Source organism: Melospiza melodia, chromosome 2, assembly GCF_035770615.1.
Source record: "Melospiza melodia melodia isolate bMelMel2 chromosome 2, bMelMel2.pri, whole genome shotgun sequence".
NCBI classification, from domain to species: Eukaryota; Metazoa; Chordata; class Aves; order Passeriformes; family Passerellidae; genus Melospiza; species Melospiza melodia.
The window spans coordinates 16240937-16260824 of record NC_086195.1 but is presented as its reverse complement, the minus strand read 5'-3'; the positions used below and the strand labels follow the sequence as shown (position 1 = coordinate 16260824).

Genomic DNA, 19888 nt, shown 5'->3' with positions numbered 1-19888 from the left:
AAACTGAAGAATTTTAACATTCTAATAATTTTTTTTAAACACAGCTGGTTTTGGGTGAGATAGAGTAAATTTTCTTTTCTTTTTTTTCATTGCCATTTTAAACCCTATGTTCTGGCCCAAAGGGAGCAGGGGCGCAGATTTTAACAGATACACCTTTACATGGCTGCAACCATGAGTTACATGTCATAAAAACTGCTTATAGCAGGAACCACTGGAGGAGGAGCCTTACAAGAAGCAGTGCAAGTGCAGCAGTGACCCAACCTGAGCTGGCCTTGGTGCCAATAACACAACACAAACAACTTTTGCCTTATGTGAAACTGTCCTCTTCTCAACCCACGAGCTGTTTCACTTTTACTCTTCCAGTTCTCTCTCCAAGCCTGCTGGTGAGGAAGTGGCAGTGAGTGGTGTTTAGCTCCTGCTGGGATTACCCCATGAGAACAGCTCAGGGCACACCAGTGACTGTTCCCAGTCAGAGCAGTTCCCCTCAGCCTCACTGGCTGCTGACTTAAGCAATGACACCGTGACAGAGGCTGACAACATTGCAGGAATAAAAAGGGCATTATCATGGCTTAAGCAGCTGAATGCTTGCCTGTGGAACTGAATTCCATACCTGCTTCTTCCTACCCCACAGCTGCTAACCTAGTCAGATAAACTGGGATTTCAGAGATGGGGTTCTTGACCATGCAGTTATTAAAAAAAAAATACCCCACTGAAACAGAAACAGTGATTTTGAAAAACAGAGCCCTCATTTGAAAGGTACTTGCTAACAAACCAAATTCCTTCAGAGAGAAGAAAATTACTAATATTTTACCTAAGCAATTCCCTTCTATTATCCTACTGTACCTTGGTACAACTTAGAACTTGAATAGTCTCTGATTCAGCATCTGCAGTCTTCCACCTGCAGAATAGCTGAGCATCTACAGAACAATCAGTATGCCTGATTCATACCTCAAAAAGACAGGTATTTCATTTTTCATTCACCCTTTATATACAAATGAACAGTAAAGAAGCACCATTTTAAACTTCCCAAAGAGTACTTGAATAAGCCACATTTGTCTCCTTAGTTTTCTGTTCACAGATGTAGACAAATGAAGATTCCAGAAGTTGCTCATTTCTTGCTTTAAATCAGAACACTGAAAAAAAACACTTATCAGTCACAGATGATCTGAAGACACCTGTTCAATAATTTTCCCTGTTTATATACTCTCAGTATATTGGAAATTTTGATATAGATGTCGACTGACATAATGAGCAACTGTCGTAACTGTCTCACATCACACATACTTTTCACTATGCCGAGTCATTAAGAATAGCACTTTTTCCTAATTTTTTCCGCAAGCCAAAGAACCTACTAATTCTACAGGACATTTTTCTGCCTTATTTAGTATCAGAGAAGAAAAGAAACAGCAGAGTAAATGAAAAGCAGGCAGTTCACACTTGCCTGCTGCACCAGCAGTGTGCCAAGGCTCACACCAAACCATTTCCACTGCAGTGCTCTAGAGTGGAGCCACACAGCCCCAGAGAGCACAGAGAAAAAACACCCCAAGCCTGAACCCAATCTGAACCTTGCCTGCAATTGGAGGGGGGGGTGGGTACGTGGAATGAGAAAGGTGAACTTTATTTAACTTCTCCTGCACCTCTGCACTTCCTACACTGGGTCAACAAAGGCAATCAAAGGGAATGAAGTACAGGGAAAAAAAAGTTACATAACTGGAGAACCTGGCCTAAGTGAAATTAAAGAGAGGATGAAATTCAACAAGGAACATTGTCCCTTTCTCCCCAGCTGCAGTCAAATAAATTTTTAGGCCAAGAAGGTTAAATAAGCTTCAACCTTTTAGACATTTATCCAAACTAAACCATTCGAGAATCACCCATCATTTAATGTTGAATACCTTGGCTGGGGAACATAAAAAACCTGCTAAATCTGCACATCTCCCACAGGTCACACACACTGGCCAACAACTTATATTAAAAAAAAATTGGAGAAGTAAAATTATGCTGATCTTTATCTTATTATCAAAGAAATATAATAAGAAGAAAAGTAATCAAAATACAAGGAACTAAAATAGAGAAAATATTTCAGTACACTAAAGCTCGTAAGTCTGGGTTAAACTAAGACCTTATTCCTTTCTTTATTTAAATATATAGCAAATAAAAAAAGTGAGACTTTCTTAGTCCGAATATCTTATTTTTTCCCAAATATGTTTTTTAAAATCAAATCAAGAGATGTCTCCATCATTAGCAATGGGAATTTTTATGTACTAAACTGAGGTATCCCACCTCGTAACTATATCACAGCTTTCCTCTTTATGTTGATGGACTCCCATACTGTCATTTAGGACTCACATAAAGCACAGTAAGTTATGCACAGAAAAAAAGTTTATTGAGGAAAGGCAATATTATTAAAGTGCAAATGGAGATAAAGTTTACATGAAGCCAGGGCATCATCTGTGAGCCAAGAGACTTGCACTCACATACAGATACTGAGTCCTTGATACAACACTCCGGATGCTGGGCAGATGTGGATCCTCTCTGCTATTTTTATCTTTCCTGTAAACAGTACAAGCTTTACGTGCCAGTCTAAAAGACTGCATGTGCTACTGAAAAAATCCTGATGTACCACTCAATGCTGTAATTTAAAAAACTGGAAGCTTCCATTAAAAAATGAGAGAAATCAATTTCAAGACACTATGTAGAGATCAATAAAATCTAGAATTTTAGTAGAAGCTGGTCTTTCTAGAGTCATAGCCATTATCTACTTAGTCTTTACCTATTCTATAAATACAGCACATATATAATTCTATAAATTCCAGCATGTAGACAGAGAACATAAAGCATAAACACAGACTGTTTGTTATCACAACAGGGGAACCTATTCCCTAAGAGCTCTATAGAATCAGAGGAATATTAGTACTTCCAAATGGCGATTTAGACAAAGTTAATCACATGAAATTGTGATTTTGCAACAAACCTCCAAACATGGTCTCCAGCATTTTCCTCCTCAAAAACATGGAATGGTTTAGGTTGGAAGAGACCTCAAAGGTCATCTAGTTTCAACCCCTTTAACATGGGCAAAGACACCTTCACTAGTCCAGCATCCTCAAGGCCCTGTCCAACCTGGCCCTGAACACTTCCAGGGATGGGGCACCCACAGCTTCTCTGGGCAGCCAGGGCCAGAGCCCTGCCACCCTCACAGTAAAGAATTGCTTCCTTATATCAAATCTAAACCTGCCCCATTTTAGGTTAAACCATTCCCTCTTGGCCTATCTACAAGCCTGTGTAAAAGGCCCCTCTCCAGCTCTCTTGTAGCCCTCTTTAGGCACTGCAAGGTGCCATAAGGTTTCCCCAGAGCCTTCTCTTCTCCAAGCTAAACAGCCCCAACCCTCTCAGTCTGTCTTCATGGGAGAGGTGCTCCAGCCCTCTGATCACCTTCACAGCCTCCTCTGGGCTCGCTCCTACATTGGGTCCCACAGATCTGCAGGGATTCTCATCAGAATCCCCTCTCTCTCCCTGCTTTGGATGCAGCCCAGGGTGCAGTTGGCTCTCTGAGGTGCTGGCCCATGTCAAGTTTCTCTTCCACCAACATCCCCAGGCTAACCTGTACTTTGTCATGGTAAGAGGATGCAAGAAAGTTTAGATTTAAGATGCTAAATTCTGAATGTTCATCTTTAGAATTGTCCAAAATACCCCAAAATACAGAAATTAACACATTATTCTTCTCTAAATTTGTATTATACCATCACAGAGGCACTACTGCAAAACTAGGAATCTGAAGAGGCATTAAAGGGTAAAAAAAAATTTTAAATAGTCAAGCATTCTTTTTTTTTCCCTTGATCACAAGCCAGAAAGTCAAGACAGTTTCTGGTTTTCCCAAAACAATATGAAGACTTACCTAGTTTTGTTACTATAATAAGCAAAAAGCTAAGTTTATCAGTTTCCCAATTTAATTATCATGAAAACAAGAAATCCACCTCAACCATTTTCAGACTTCATTCTGATTTGAATACTTTCTCCAGCTGACAACATCCCATAACTTGTCAGTTATCTTAAGCCCCATAAACAGCAGTAGGAAAAACAAGCACAGTGCCTGGCTTTGAGCTTGGTAACCATGTCCTCTTTTCAAACTGGGCTTTAAAAGACTGAAGCATACCAAACATCCACTGGCAAAGAAAATATCTGAAACACGTATCTCAGCTGCAGAGAAGGCAGAGGTGATGCTGATAAAAGCTGACAGTTACTGTGTGAAACAGGATTGTGCACACAGAAGCCCTGCTAAGTAAGGCAGCCCAGAACCAAACAGTAACACAATTGTAAACATTAGCTTTTCTCCTGCAAATTTTTATTATCTGCTAAGATTAGCACAACAGCAATGACTGGTCTAGCACTGTTAGAAAGCAACACACAGACTGAATAAAGCCTTGTACTGTTTTCATTTACCAGTTCCCAACCTCAGTTTCACCTTGTTACTCTCCAATCAAAGGCAAAACTAACAACGAATGTCTCCCTCAACACACAAATTAGCAGAAAGAAATTTCTTTCTTCAGCTTCTGTGAGTGAAAGGCAGCAACAATAGAGTTAATGCAGTTAATCTTCAGCTGAGGGAAATTATTATGGACAGAGATTTTTCTGCAATAGAAAAAACCTGCAGCTTTTCTCTGACTAAGGCAAAGACAGACACTTGATTCAGCCCAATTTCTTGTGGCTGATCTAGCTACTAAATAGTTGTAAAAAATTTAAAGGGAAGGAGGGAGAAAGGACAGCAATCAAGTGGCAAATAATTCACTACCCCGAGTTTAAAAAAGTAACTTCCCTGTTATTTTCCCCATAATCAGTTTCATAGAATCTACCACTGCTTTTTGACGTGCTTGGAGGCATCAAAGTACCACTATTCATGGAAAGCACTGCCAGCACCAGTAGGAAACTGAAGAATTTTAGAGAAAGCTCATTATTATGCTGATTTACATGGAAGGTTGTTTGTTTTCCAGAACTAGTGTATTTTTGGCATACACTTCAAAAGGTTTAGAAATCATGTGGTAAACATCTATCATGTGATAAACACTTTTCAAATTGTTGAGAGGCCCTCGACCACCCGTGGTTGTGCTACAGTTCTGTGCATGAAGGGCTGTTTTACTGAACAGAATAAAATCCCACAAAATGCAAAGAATCCGGACACATTTCCCTCCATAACATGATGCAAAATAAAAAACGATTATACTGAAGCAGGGTTAAAAAAGCACTTCAAGATTCTTCTCCTTGTGTTTTGCTTTAAAGAGATATTGAAGACTTTTAAAACACAATTTAAGCATAAAAGCAGTACATACTAGAATAGACAGAGCTATAAGTTCTGCTGTGATCAACTGGAGTACTTCCCTTACTGGTGGATTTAGCTGTACCATCCCACATCAGCAGAAGGCTAGGGATGTAGTCCTAACAGTGTCATTACTGTTTCATTACATTTCAGATTTCTGCCTGTCATCAGAGCCCACTGCAGTTAAAGACAGACTGCTAACCAAGGCTGGGATCATTTACCTTCAATGTAATAAAAGCTGGGGTACACGTTTTAAAGTCGTGAATCCCATTGGGCTTTGCACTCCAAGACATAACAGCTGCTGAACTACTTAGACAAAACTTTAAATGCTCTGAAGTGTTACCAAAGAATAGCTGAGAAGTTTCAATTGCACCACCTTGAACACACAGCAGAATCATTAACCTGATCAGGCTGAGTACTACGAAGGATAAAGAAAGCATGAGTGGCTTTCCATGACACAGCAATCCAGTACTTGTGTCAGAATTCGTGTCTTCTCTTTGCAGAGAACAGTGATGCAATTTTTGCTCCTGGCACATTTCTATAACCAGTCCAACCTCCCAGGGAAAGGTGAAGAGATGTGCAGCACTTCTGAAAGAAGACAGGCGGGGTGAAATCATACTGTGAGACACGTTTGACCCATCAGCTGCCCGTTGAGTCCCCCTGACCTCAGCTGACACAGGAGCTACGCTGTTTGTACCCAGCCTGTGCCAGGGGGCAGGACAAAGCAACAGCTGCAAGCCTCTCTTGGCTCAGCCTCAGGCACCCTTGCTGCTGTTCAAAGGTAGCCTGAGGCTACAGCAATTCACAGCCCTCCTGAGGTGCATGGCAACCAGAGCCTACCGTGTTCACAGAGTTCAGCTGCAAGTGGCAAACCACATTGAGGCCCTCCTAAGAAAGACCCTACACTCATCTCAGCTGCCAAATGTTAGCCACACAACACCCTTGCAGCTGCTCCTCCACATGCAGGGAAGCAGGAGCATGCCCTGAGTATCTCCAGAACACAGGTTTGCAGCCAGAGTTTGAATTTGAGGCTTGTGATGCTGACAGAAGATAGCTGGGCCATTGCATGTGACCTCCACACACAGCCCCACAGCGTCCCCCTTTCTGCAGTCCCTGATGGCAGTGAGGCTTGTTCCTGGGAACACCAGGTGAGGATTGCAGGAGGAACTGTCTGAATGTAAATTAATGCACTCCAGAGATGGGGGAGCCAAGATATTCAGGACTGACTTTGGTGCATGTTGGCCTGCAGAAGGGTATCAAATGCTGGCAGAGACTGGGCCAGCTGGTCTCCTGGTGCTGCAAGAAGCTTCCAGGTGGAATTCCCTCCCAGCATGGAAGCCTGCAGCCTGAAGATGGGAAACACTTACTTTTTGATAGTGAGTGAAAACCACTAAGATCCAGTCACATGTGGAGACAAAATCCAAAAGCTGCTACATAGGTGCTTTGTTGCTTTGGAATGGTGAACTCTCCAAGGCTGAAGACTGTTGACCTGTACTTTTCTAGCCAAACCTGCTTATCTTGTAAGCCTTTAGACATAAACTGTTGACCAAATCTGAGATAGTGGACCTAGCCACACCTAAACTCCTCTGAGTTTAGAAAGTAAGGGGGTCCCATTGAAGCTCATAACTGGAGAGACCATGACCCTATTGCACTATTATCTGTTTTAATAGATGATAGTTATTTACTTATTGTATTACAGCCTCATTACAGCAGTATTTAGACAATAAATTAGCAATAAATCAAATAATAATCATGCACATAATCACTATATCCTACTTCTTGTTCCTGGCCAAGAGCTGTTGACTACTCTGACACAAGTCCATCCTGAGGAAACCAAAACATCTTGAGTTCTCAACTAGGTTTTGCACAAGTCCTTACAAGTCAGAAGACCTTTACCTCAAGGCAAACCAGGAACTTACCTTTACTAGCCTGTAAAGGCTACCTTTTAACTAGCATGTGCAAGTGTGTTCAATTACTTACCTTTTAACTAGGATGTGCAAGCATAATTTAACAATTAAAAAAGCTTACACTGATAAAAAAGATTACACTGATAAAGGAAGAGCATGACTGCAGAACATAATATGAGCTACCACATATCTACCATAATCTATTTTATGGAGGATGGAAATTAAAGCAATGTAATTAACCCACATAAGCAAACACTTCCTTTATTTTTGTTTAACCTAATTTTGAGACTGCAGGTCTAAGAGAAACGATTCTTATGAAGAACATGCTACACACAGCACAGCAAGACTGAGCAAGCATGCAATCACTGCAAAGGAGATGAGTGGCTGGGAGTCACTGAAAGCCAACTTGAAATGCAAAAGGCAGAAGTGAAGATCTGCTTGCCAGCATCTCACAGCCAAATGGCACAGCAGATTCCTTCAGAGCAAATGAGGAACTACATGAAAAATACGTTTGCATATACTTCTTAAAAAATAAATAAATGGACCTTTAGAACTTGCAGACTGCTATGCATAGCCAGCACAGTTCTTTCCTCCTATCAGAGGAAAAAAAAATTCTATCAGAAGAACATTCACTGACATGAAGAAATCCAGAAAATGCTGCCAGTTTAATTTTTTAAAAAATAAATTAAACAATATTAAAAACAAACAACCAAAACCCACTTTACTGCAGTGTTTTCAAGAGCCATGTGACAATAATTGGTCTTCAGAGCTAAGGCAGGTCAATAGATGCAGTTGTTCCTTTTTTCAGAATAATCTTACATGTTCAAATTTTTGAAGTCAATTGTAATGGTTGTAATGGGTGTAAAAGCTTCTAAGTCTATTTAGGGAGACTCAATTTGACACAGTGAAAAATACTACTTGCTGAGTAAGTTATAAAAAAACAGAAACACACCATTTGTGTTGTGTATCATGCAGAATATGAGGTTGGAAACCATCTAAGGAAGATGAAAGTACATGAATCACAGAATCAATCAGTCAATCACAGAATTGATTAACTAGGTTGGAAAAGGCCTCTGAGATCATCAGTCCAACTGTGTCCTGTACTTCATCAAAAAGCAGCATGGCTGGCAAGTCAAGGGAGGGGATTCTCCCATCTACTCTGCTTTTGTGAGACCCCACCAGGAGTCCTGCATCCAGCTCTGGAGTTTCCAGCATTACAAGGGTGGGGACCTGTTTGAGAGGTTCAACAGGAGGACTGTGAAGATGACCAGAGGGCTAGAACACATCCCCCAGGAAGGGGGTTGGGGCTGTTTCACCTGGAGAACAAAAGGCTCTGGGGAGAACTTATAGCACCTTGCAGTACCTAAAGGGGGCTTCAAGAGAACTGGAGAGGGACCTTTTACAAAGGCCTGTAGTGATAGGGCAAGGGGTAAAGACTTCAAGAGGGCTGATTTAGATTACTGTGAGGATAGAAAGACACTGAAACATATTACACAGAGAGTGGATACCCCATCCCTGGAAGTGTTCAATGCCAGTCTGGACAGGGCTTTGAGCAACTGGGTTTAGTGAAAGGTATCTCTGCCCATGTCAGAGGGGTTAAAACTGGATGACCTTTAAGGTGTCTGCCAACCTCAACTGTTTTATGACAGTAACATATAGACCTGATGTTTGTTACTGTCATTTAAAACTGCCCTCACACACTTGGATATAAAAGGACTACCATACTGGTATATTAAAGGGTTTTGTTACTAGAATATTTGGTTTGATGTCACAATGCAGAGCTTTGCTGGAGACACCTGAAGTCACTCTATATGTGCAGCACCACACAGAGATAAAAGATCAGGTCCCAACAGCTCTGCTGTTTTACTGAAGCAGCAGAATATCCAGCCCAGCCTCTCATCCACCACCTTCCTGTTCTAAAGATGGCTGGTTTGCTTCTCTTGGTACTTTTGTACTCTGTGGTATGTATGTCTCTTGAGATTTAAAGCAAATATACCCCTAGCCATTGAGTTACCTGTGTGGGAAAAGAAAGAAAAGATTTTAAGCTTTCCTCAGAAAAACAGGAAACCCTGCCTGCTGAAGTAAGCATCAGAGCACTAACCCTTAACTCCAGCACTGCTCCCTGTCACACCCAGGGTAAAGATAAACTGCAGCAGGAAGGTATGATGAAGTTTGTTTAGAAGTGATTGCCCTCACCTGTCATTCCTGTCAGAGACTGAACTCCCTGCAGCAGAGTCAGCAAGGGAAGCTGTGCCTCCAGCTAAGCTACACGGGTTACCATGCTGTATATTATCCCAAAGCAGTGACAAGTGTTCACTGCACCTGATGCACTCAGCCCTCATGCTGAAGAAGCTGAAGCATCCCTGCCAATTCTGAAGTGGGGACACTGGCCTTCTGAGGGCAGAGGGTTTCAGGGCAGGCAGCTGAGGAACAGGCAATGATTCCCACAGCAGGTGCCAGAGCCTGAAAATTAGGATCCAGCAAATTTATTTCCTCCTTCCCCTTTCACAGTGTAACACAAAGAAAAAAAGTTTCATGAACAAGAAATCCGGGTTAAGAAATCAGGTACAAAAGTAAGGAGGACCCGTGTTTCAGTCTCTGTTTAGGCTCACTCCCAAGTCTTGGCTCTGGATGAAGACAAGCCTGCAGAGACAGGTATCACACCATGCATTTTGGGGCTGCCTTATCACACAGGATATTGATTAGAGAAGTTCATATAAAGCAAAACAGCAGAAACAGACTTCAAAATATTCCCCTATACTCACAAATTACCTGACAGTTTCCTGGATTGTCAGAGGAACACTCACTTATCTCAGGTCAGCAATTAGCTCTATTTCTCAGTACACCACTTGCTCTCTAGCTTGTCTTCCTTTCAGCTGATTTTCATCCTGCTGACTGTATAATTTCTAAATGCTGTGGTCAAATGGTCAAATAAATATTCCAAGCCTCAAAACAGATTGCTGCACATCCCTCATGAGGGAAAAGTATGATCAGCTACAGAGAAAGGATTTCATAAACCAAAATGGGAACACCCAAAACCTGTATAAGTGTACTTTGTACACCCCTTCCCTTAACACTGTAGCCAAACCCTATTGCCTGGCACTGCAGGCACTAAGGTTTGATAAAGTCTTGAGTAGACAAGGAAAAGCTACATTTTTTCTACCTAACATCACCCTTCCAGAGGTACAGGCCAGACATTTGACTTTGACATCATGTTTGTTTTCTTAGTACATTAAGAACAGAAAGATCCTTTGCAGCTATTAATCACTCTACCTGTAACATCACTGTATCCAAGTCACCCTTCCACCGTGTCTCTCAAGTTGTTTATGAATGCACTACAGTGCCTGTAGTTTGATTTTCTTCATGGGATAATTCTGAAGAATTCTAAAAATTCTCAATTAGCTCCTAGGCTCACTGTTCCTAGGGAAAATTACTTTTATTCTTTTATTTTCTGCAAAAAAAGCTTCACACTACTTGCCAGTTATAGTTTAAAAATATTACCTTTTTTTCTTCCCAGAGATACAGTCAATGTGTGCAGACATCCTTGTTGCTCCTCTATTAGGTAGATCTCATTGCCCATTTTTGGAAAATATAAATTACTTTGCTGACAGCTTGTTTCTAGCCCACACTGAGCAAAGAAATCTTAGTTTTCTTTACCAAGTTCTTATTTCACTTTTAAGTTAGTTCTCACAAGTGCTGTAGTTCTCCTTCAGTAAAGCAAAACCTTTAAAAGCTGAGAGATTTCTTAAGATCAGGGTCACCTGCATTACCTGCAGGTCTGCAATACCTAACTAAAGGCACAAGCCATGCTTCCATTCACAGTAAGATTTCAAATGATGGGAAGCCAGTAATGACTACACTCAAGGTAAAAAACACATATACTCTGATTATAGAATTTAAGTGGGTTTGCAGCACTTTTCTCAGTGTTCTACTGAAAAATTATCGACCAGAAAACCTGCCTGCAGACAGGAAAGAAGTTTCTGTTGAAGTTTTTTGTTGCCCTCTGTCCTTTAAGTTTGCTGATTTTGTTACAAAAGGTACTTATAGATTCATACTAAGGTGAATAAACTACTTTGGAGGGGGCTGTCTAAAGGCTGAGTAAAGGCTACAATTTCAGGCACAGTCAGGGAAAAAGGCTAATAGATAACATTTTTAACAAAGAGCCATCAATCCTACTCACAATGAGATGGTCTTTTGCTGCTCAGTCATTAAGCATTAGTAGATGATTAAGGTTCCATTATTAAACCAAGGGAAGGCAACAGGCCAGCACCTCTTAGAGACCCCACCATTTGTTACAAAGCAACAGGATTTGCTTTTCAAGGTTCTACCCCTCAGCTAGAGAAAGTAAAAATACACTGTAAGAGATATCTTCAGTGTGGGAAACACCTGCTTAATATCTTACCCAGGCAGCAATAAAACTCCTTTAGATTGTTTTCTTTTTAAAGTAAACACATGGGAACTTCCTAACACAAAGTTCATCGTGAGCCATAGGAGTGCTCACATTAACACTTATTGTTAATGATGTTTTTCTTAAGAACTGAATAGATGCCAGTATCCCAGGCATACATTATTAGGAAGTTAACAAACTAAGAAGTTGTCCCCATGGCTGATCTCAAATTGTTGCTACTGGAAAGAAATCCACAAAAAGTCTATTTTTAACAGTCACCTTTGGAACAATTCCAGATTATGGACTATTCAATTACTTTATAATTGAAAAAAAACCCCTGGATATATGAGTGTTGAAGGTGTATCCAGTAAAAGGCACCTTACTATTACAAAGTGCTATTAAAATTATCCTGGTCAAACAAGATGACTTGAATCAAAAGTCTGCAAAGTTAGAGAACTTTGCAGACTCCTAGAAAAGAAGCACTCACTTCACAATGCAGTAATTTAAGAACAGCTTTTAAATAGCTGTTTCAGACTCCCAGTATAATGTACAGCAGGTGTGTGTCTAATACATTAATAGCACTATTAGCAGAAACAGAGGAATAATTTTGTGTTGATGAGTAAATTACTCTTCAGAGTGGCTATAAAAGAAATTCCTAGGTTGTGTTTGTGTACTAAGATGCACAAAGAACGTATTACAAACTTGCCAACCTTGCTAGCAGAGACATAAAAAAAAACTCTGACTGGAGAAAAATACTGACAAAAAGGGTTTGAGATTCCTCAATATTTGGGTGGCTTATCGGGATGAAATTGACTCAATCACATGAGAATTTAAAATACGGCTAAAGTTTTAGGAAATATTCTTTAATATTTATATTAAATATTATGTGTTATTTTAATATAACACATCTCATGAGGAAAACAAAGTTCTTATGAAAGATGAACTGTGAAAGATAGACTTAAAGAGTACTTTCCATCTTTGGAGTTTGTAAATTTCCAGCATTTCCTTATGCTGGCTCATACAGATAGGAGATAAAAGTTTGTCTGCATGCCAGCAAAATGCCCACATACTCACCTTGATTAGTTTATAATACCTATTGGCTCAGAAGCTTCCAATGAATGCTCAAAAAGCTCACAGTTCTCAGCCATAGTGCCAAACTAGCCAGATGATTTTGAGTGGAGAAGGGACAGCAGCTTTCTTTTGAACCATCAGACAGACACACCTGTCACCAGCTGGAACCTGAACGGGGCGGGCAATACCCATAAATCTTCCTCAGGGCCCTTGTTCAGAGCCACACACTTTGTTCACAATTTCACCGTCCAGGCCGCAGTAAGTCAGAGTGGTGAACATGAAGCCTCTGGCCAAGCCAGATCAGGGGCTGGTGTGTCTTTGTCCTGTGTCTCACTCTAAGCTCCCCATCAGGCTGGGAGCTGGAAGAGGCTTCTTAGCAAACCACCCCAGGAGGAGCTCGGCGGTTCCTTAAGACTCGGTTGGTACTGCAGGACCCACAGTCCCGCTGGGACAACGCAACTTTATTCTCTCACCTTCTCCTGCTGCCTGTGCTGGCCGCATTACACGAGGATCCCTTCGCACCCATCTCGCTGTCCCCACACCCCTTGCCAGAGCCCCGCTCTCCCTGTTCCCCGGCACCACCTTCACCGAGCGCTCCCGTCCCTGCCGGCCGTGTCCCCGCACGACCCGGGAGGCGGCGCGGGGCAGGCTCCAGCCCGAGCCCCCGCCCCGCGTCCCGCCTCAGCCCAGCCCGCTCACCCGCGTCGTAGAAGGCGTCCAGCACCGCCGTCTCCCCGAAGTCCAGCTCGCCGAAGTTGACGGTGCTGAGCTGGGCTCCCTCGGCCTCGCAGGCCCGCAGCAGGCACTGCCGTGCCCCGGCCTCGGGGCTCCGCGCCCCGGAGCCCGCCTTGGGCGGGTCGTTCAGCACGTACACGGCCCGCAGGCAGCGCGGCCGCGGGGCTGCCGAGCCCACCTCCGCCGCCTCCGCCTCCGCCGGGCCCCCGGCCGCCAGCTCCGGCTCCGCGCCGGGGGGCGCCGGCTCCGCAGCCGCGCTGCCGCTCACGGGGCTCTCCATAGCGGCGTCGAGAGCTGAGGGGAGCGGGGCTGCCGGCAGGTGCTCAGGCGGGGCCGCGTCCCATCGCCAGCAGCCGGGCAAACCCCCGGCGAGGCGGCTCCCTCCCTCCCTCCTCGTGCCGGCCCCTCTGCCCGCGCTTCTCCCCGCTCCCGGGCGGGCGGGCACGGAGACGGGACGAGGCGAGTTGAGGGCGGCCGGCACGGAGCGGGGCTCGGCTCAGCTGGGCACCGCCCTCCCCGACCGAGACAGCCCGGGCAGCCCAGCGCGGAGTCCGGCTCCACCCCGCCGTGCCTTCCCGGGACAATGCGCCCGCTCTCGTCCGCGACCTCGGCGGCTGTGAGAGGGAGCGGCGCCGCCGGGCCGATCGCGCCCCGTTTATCTCCTGCCCTGCCCGCCCCTCGCCGGCAGCGCCCCCGCGCACCGCCCGCGGAGCGAAGGCAGCTGCTGCCCGTTTGTCTTCCCTCTGCTCCATCGCAACTTCTCCCCTGCTGAATCCCCCATCCAGTTGTTCACACGACTTTCACCACATTTAGAGTGTGTCAGAAGTTTGGGTAATAGTTCATCCTTAACTTCCTTCTCTTTTCTTAATCATCTCCCACGATCATGTCAAAATCAGCTTCTCGTAACTCTGTGGCAATTCCTGGCTTCTTTATAAGAACAAAATTATTTTTTCTTTTCTAACACGTTTTTCTTATTAGCTACGCTGGTGATAGCAGCACTGCTACTGGTCCAGGCACTGGTGCATGTGCCTGGATAGTTTAATAGCTCAGCCTTGTACCCCAGCTGTCAAAAGTCACCCTACAGAGACCACAACCAACCGGTGATCAAGGGAACAGTGGAAAAGATAGTCCTCCTGCAAATTTGTGCTTGAAGTAGTAAACGTCTCTGGAAAGTTTTTCGTTTTATTTTCCACTCAAGGTGACAGATGAGGTTTAAGACAAAGAGTGTCTTCACCTTTTGCTGCAGAGTGAAGACTATGTGGCTATCAGAGACAACGATTTTACCCCATACTATAATCATGGAAATGGAGAACTGTTGAGGTTGGAAAAGACCTCTAACATCATGTATGTCAAACTGTTAACCCAGTACCACCATGTTAGCACTTAACCATATCCCCAAGTGCCACACCCACGCCTGAACACCTCCAGGGATGGTGACTCAACCACTACCCTGGGCAGCCTGTTACAATGCCTCACCAGCCTTTCAATGAGGTTATACAACAAAAGCAACAATCAAAGGCTTACAGCATGGTATTTCCTCTCAAGGTGTCTGTCAGTTTGGGATTAAAATAGATTTACTTATAAAATATGAGAAATGCATGGGCTTAAGTTCAATTGTAACTTGCTTACGATTTAGCACGAATAGGTCCTGCGCAAAACGCTATAGGTGAACTTGAAATGAGCTCCCTTTGTCAGCATGGCTGGCTCAGCAGGGGAGAAAACAGAGAAAGACCAGACACTTCCAGATGAGGGCCAAGACCTTGGTACCCAGTAACACAAAAGAGAGTCCCAAGGCTGCACCAAGCTGCATGATAAGAGCAGTTAATGGCCTGTCCATGTGGGCATGGATAAAGAGTCCAATGAGGTGCTGGAAGATCCTGGACCGTAAATTTCTGTTGATCAGGAGGTGCACATAGGGCACATCAAGACCTTGTGCACAGACTGTGAGGGTGTGAAGGCACGGGGATTTCTGTATTCAGAGTCTCTGTCCAGCAGCTTAAGCAAAAATACACCAAGTCTGCCCCAAATCCAGGGTCTGATCTCTGTGACACCAGGTATTTTCAGTAAGAATTGCAATAGCCAGTATTTCTAAGAAACACTCCAAGATGAGGATAGCATAGTGCTGTGCAGTATTCATGTTTGCTTAGTGGCTCATAAGGATTTTAGAGAGAATGTAGATAAATAATTTAACAGGCAAACCTATTTCTCATTTTGGAAAGTTTGGGACAAATAAACTTTTGAACTTGGTCCGCAAGTTGGGGATGTGTATGTACTTTTTTGACAGAAGCACTAGAATATGAGCCTTTGGAGGAATGACATGGCCATCGGAGATCCCCCCCATTCCCGGCAGCTTTTCTCTTTAGGCAAGAGTGAGCTATTGTATGACACACCAGGTCTATTAGCCTTGATCCAGTAATGCACCACTTACCTGATATAACAGGAGAAAAATCGAAGTCTGCATTTAGAAGATAGTCAGTGTGCACATTGAGCCTTCCATCAATAAAAAGCACTAGCACATAAGTTTATGATCCTCCCCAATAGCAATCCTACTTTGTACTTTTTGAATTATAAAAAAGTTTGTTTGAACAGCTGTTATTAAAAACTGGAAAGTACAGTGCTGTCAAAGTTAAGGGATTATTTGCACAGGAAAGCTTTTCTCTTCTTCAAGAACATTCTTGGGCTTTTAGCAACTAACATGCAAAAAAAACAAATTGCAATTATATGTGTTTAGAACTATATATGCATGGTGTGGTGCCTTCTGTAATCTTGAAAATGAAAATTGTTTTAGTGTCAATTTTCAACAAATAGGCTGGGATTGCTTAGTGGGATGCCACTGAGGCATAGTAAATAAGCCTTTTGTGCCTTCCAGACGTTATAAAAATTGAGGTTGTTCTAGGTCTAAGACATGTCTTCAGGTTTCATTTAGCAGTTTTTATCATTTGTTACTTCTTTAAATTACTTGTGGAGAGGTCTGTCTCTTGGTCTTGAAGCAGAGTGATAGTTTCTTAGTAGATATTTTACATTATGATAAATAAGAAAAGGGTATTTTCCCCTTTTCCTAATTTTATTTGTATTTCAAATAATATTCTCACTATTCCTTGGACATGTTTCCTAACAATCTATCATTGATTTTCAGTAGTTTAACCTGGTGCAACTTGTTCAGAGTTTGTATGCCTTCTTTCAAGCTAGAAACAAGGACCATTTTTAAATGAAGAAGCTTCATTTTACAGACTGTGACTGTCATGAGAAACTGTGGCTCAGTGCCTGACATTTCCAGTGAGCAACAGTATCTTCAGATCTAGCAAGTCACCTGAGTGAGAATAAATAGGAGATCAGACTTTGGGGTATTTGAACTTTTCCTGTGCAAATCAAAAAGTGTAAAATGTAAAAGAAAAAAAGCTGAATTATGCAACGCTCTTTCCTCTTTTTGGAAAAGTGTCCAAGAATGAGGTTATAGAAAGAGCCACTCTGCCCCTGGAGTTGCCTATTTAAAAGTCCAGGACAAAAGTTAATATTCAGCTTCTAGATCACTTTCCAAGACTTTACATAGAACCCAGCTTTAAAAAACCGAGCCCAGTTTGTGAAGTCAACATTTGCTCTTGTACAGAACTGTAAAGACGATGGTACAATTTTCTCAGTCAGCACTTTGCACCTGTCAAATCCACTTAGTGCAGAATATTAATTACCACTTCTGCAAAGAAAATAGATGTCCTTGAAACCACCTTTTTTTTTTTCTTTCATTTTGCAAATCCCTGAGTAGCATAACTGAGCTAAGGGAAGTGATTCCTTATTTTTTTTTTTCCCCAGGGCTAAAAACTTTCAGTTCAAACTGTAAAGGCTTATAAATTTCAAACTGTAAATTTATACAAAGTTTGACTCCACAGGCAAATGTGCCACCTTTTCCCTAATGCATATGCAGCTACAGCATCCCTTTTTTTTAAAAGAAAGTACAGACTAGAACAATCATAAAGGTTAGTCTGCAATTTCATTGTTCTCTGACATTTTCACCTATAAAGAGGCTCCTCCCATTTTATGCAGTGTAAGGGAAAGCCAAGCTCTCTTGGCTCAGGTAAGTAGCAAATAAACCAGAAGACATCTGGGTCCATGGGGAGCCTGCAGATTTGAGCTGTTCCAGTGAGGTGCAAACCCACCTGGCCACGCCCTGGCAGTGTTTGCTGAAGGATGCTCACCAGCACAGTGTCCTGGGCATCCATCACACCTGCTCAGAGGTGCCTGGGAGTCCATCCACAGGCCCTTGGCACTGCCCACCTCACTTATGGACACAGACTTAGCCATGGCCACATCTCCCCTGCCCTTGTGTCCCAGGCAGAGAGCCCAGGTCAGGCAAGCAGCAGCATCCTGGACAGGCTTCCCCACAGAGCTCTGTCAGGGTGACAGCTGCCTTGCATGAACATGCATCCTGAAAGCCTGAATTCTATACCCTAGATGTGAGATATTTTTTCCTGTATTGTGAATATCAGGCATTAGGGAAAATATTTGGATGTCAAGATTGTTTCCTGGCAAGCCAGTGTACCAACTTTCCACAGGATAATGCAAGTTGTGGTGTTTAAACTATTCCAAGCAAACATTTTGTTAAAGGATCTTTTGGTGTTACTGCTGCTAGTGTGCTACCACATTTATTTTCATTCACAGTGAGCAGGTCTCCAGGTAACCCTACAGATACAGCTGTCACACGATGACAAGGAAAAGAGTTGATTTCTTTACTGAACATGAAGAATTTTTTTTTTTCCTGGAGTATGAATCCGGACAAAAGATGCATGGGCAGAAGATTAAATATTCTTCACAGGACTGATAAATTTTCTTGTTTCCAGCTTGATCAAAGTATCTAGACTTCTTTATGTGCCATGGCTCAGTGTTTTTCTTACCATTTTAAGAAAATATTGTCACTTTTAGCCATTCTCAAGTTGTTTCTCACTGAAGAAACATTCATGGTAAAGACTACCTGACTATTAAGTTTTATTCCAATTTAGCAGTTGTGTACTGATTAATGAAAGCCCAAAAAAATTGTGTCTGTGGCAGGGAAGACAACCTGGTTACACTCCTATAGTAAAAACAATGGAGAGGACTAGAATATGTGGTTCATTTTTATTGACATTTAGGTGATTTTTATATTGCTGTAGATGCCAGATAAATGAGAATACATGGGGCTTAGAAGCCTGGCAAAAGCAAAGCTGTCGGTGCTGTTTGAAAATATTTTAAATATTTGCAATTACAAGGGTTTTGCTGTTACCAGATGGAACTGTGAACAGCAAAGGAGTCCTGAGGAGCTGCTTTAAAGTGACAAATAAAAAACTTATCTGTTATGTTGATACTCACTTTTGCAATATGTACTAATGAAAATTTCATATATTTAAGCAAGTATGGAAATTTAGTAAAATTTCAGTAAGAATTCTTCAGTTGCACCTGCATTTCTCCTTGTTAAGGCAGTCAAGAAATTGCAACATTATTAAATATGAGCTTGATACGTGAAGAGAGAAAATTACCAATGTCCAAAATAGGGGCTGGCTTTTTTTCTAAAAAAATACTAGTAAGTAATTCACCTTCATGAAGTAGCAATGTGAACCGTCATGGGAGAAGCAGGCAGGAATATGTAGGAGCACAGCTGAAGTACCTAGCGAGACAGAGAGCAACCTCAGCCTGTCTTGAAATTTCTGGCAACTATTTTCTCAGCTTGCATGATGCTCATGCTCTGAAGGTGTGAAATCATTAGCATTGGGTCTGACTTGAATATTTGACCTTGGCTAGGTGGAGTTCTCAATACTTTTAATGGTGGAATCCAAATGTGTGTAACACTGAGCAGTGAGGTCCTGAAGCTCTCCTGGTTACACAGTGAGACCTATGTGTGATGCCAGACACTTCTCTGCTTTGTCAACTTGCATTACATTTATTCTCTGCTAGAGCAGTGTCACATGCTTGAGACTATTAAAGTTGCTGCCAAATAACACGGCACTCCTGTACAGTTGGAAAATTTAATGGCCAGACACATTGTCACTCAAATGCAGTCCCTTTTCAGACATCTATCTGCCAGAATGATAGGAATCATTACAGAAAATTTTACAGTGCTATAAGCAAGACCTTCAGCCCATCACTGTGTCAAATCACATTTCTGTCAAAATGCCAAAGAGTTTCTTCCTGTACTTCACAGTAAAAAGCAAGTTAAATAATAACTTGCTTCCTGTTCTAATCCAACACACCTAGAAAGCACTGAGCATTCCTGACCTTTTTATAGGAACCAATACAGTCTTTGCTAATAACCTTGTAATGGAAACACCTACCTCTTCTTTTTATTTGGGAAATTTCAAGTAATGGCAGCTTGAGGAAAAGAGTTGAGTTGGTGATAGCAATAAGATTTCTGGAAGCAGTAGTAAAAGGTATCCTTTTTATTACTGCACAGAATTTTTTCCTCTAGAAGTTTAAATCCAGTTGTAAAACTGTGAATTATTTCAGTTTTGCACTGGA

At 42.4% G+C, this 19888-nt stretch overlaps 1 protein-coding gene across 2 annotated transcripts in view; it reads right to left on the bottom strand.

Moving 5' to 3' along the window:
• The window catches only part of MAP3K15 (mitogen-activated protein kinase kinase kinase 15), an 81000-nt gene extending 67312 nt beyond the window's left edge, over positions 1-13688 (bottom strand). For both annotated transcript variants that reach the window (XM_063182753.1, XM_063182759.1), the window contains exon 1: positions 13373-13688. In XM_063182753.1, coding sequence (XP_063038823.1) covers positions 13373-13688 — 316 coding nt within the window. The remainder of the gene's footprint in view (positions 1-13372) is intronic.
• Positions 13689-19888: the final 6200 nt, after the last annotated feature.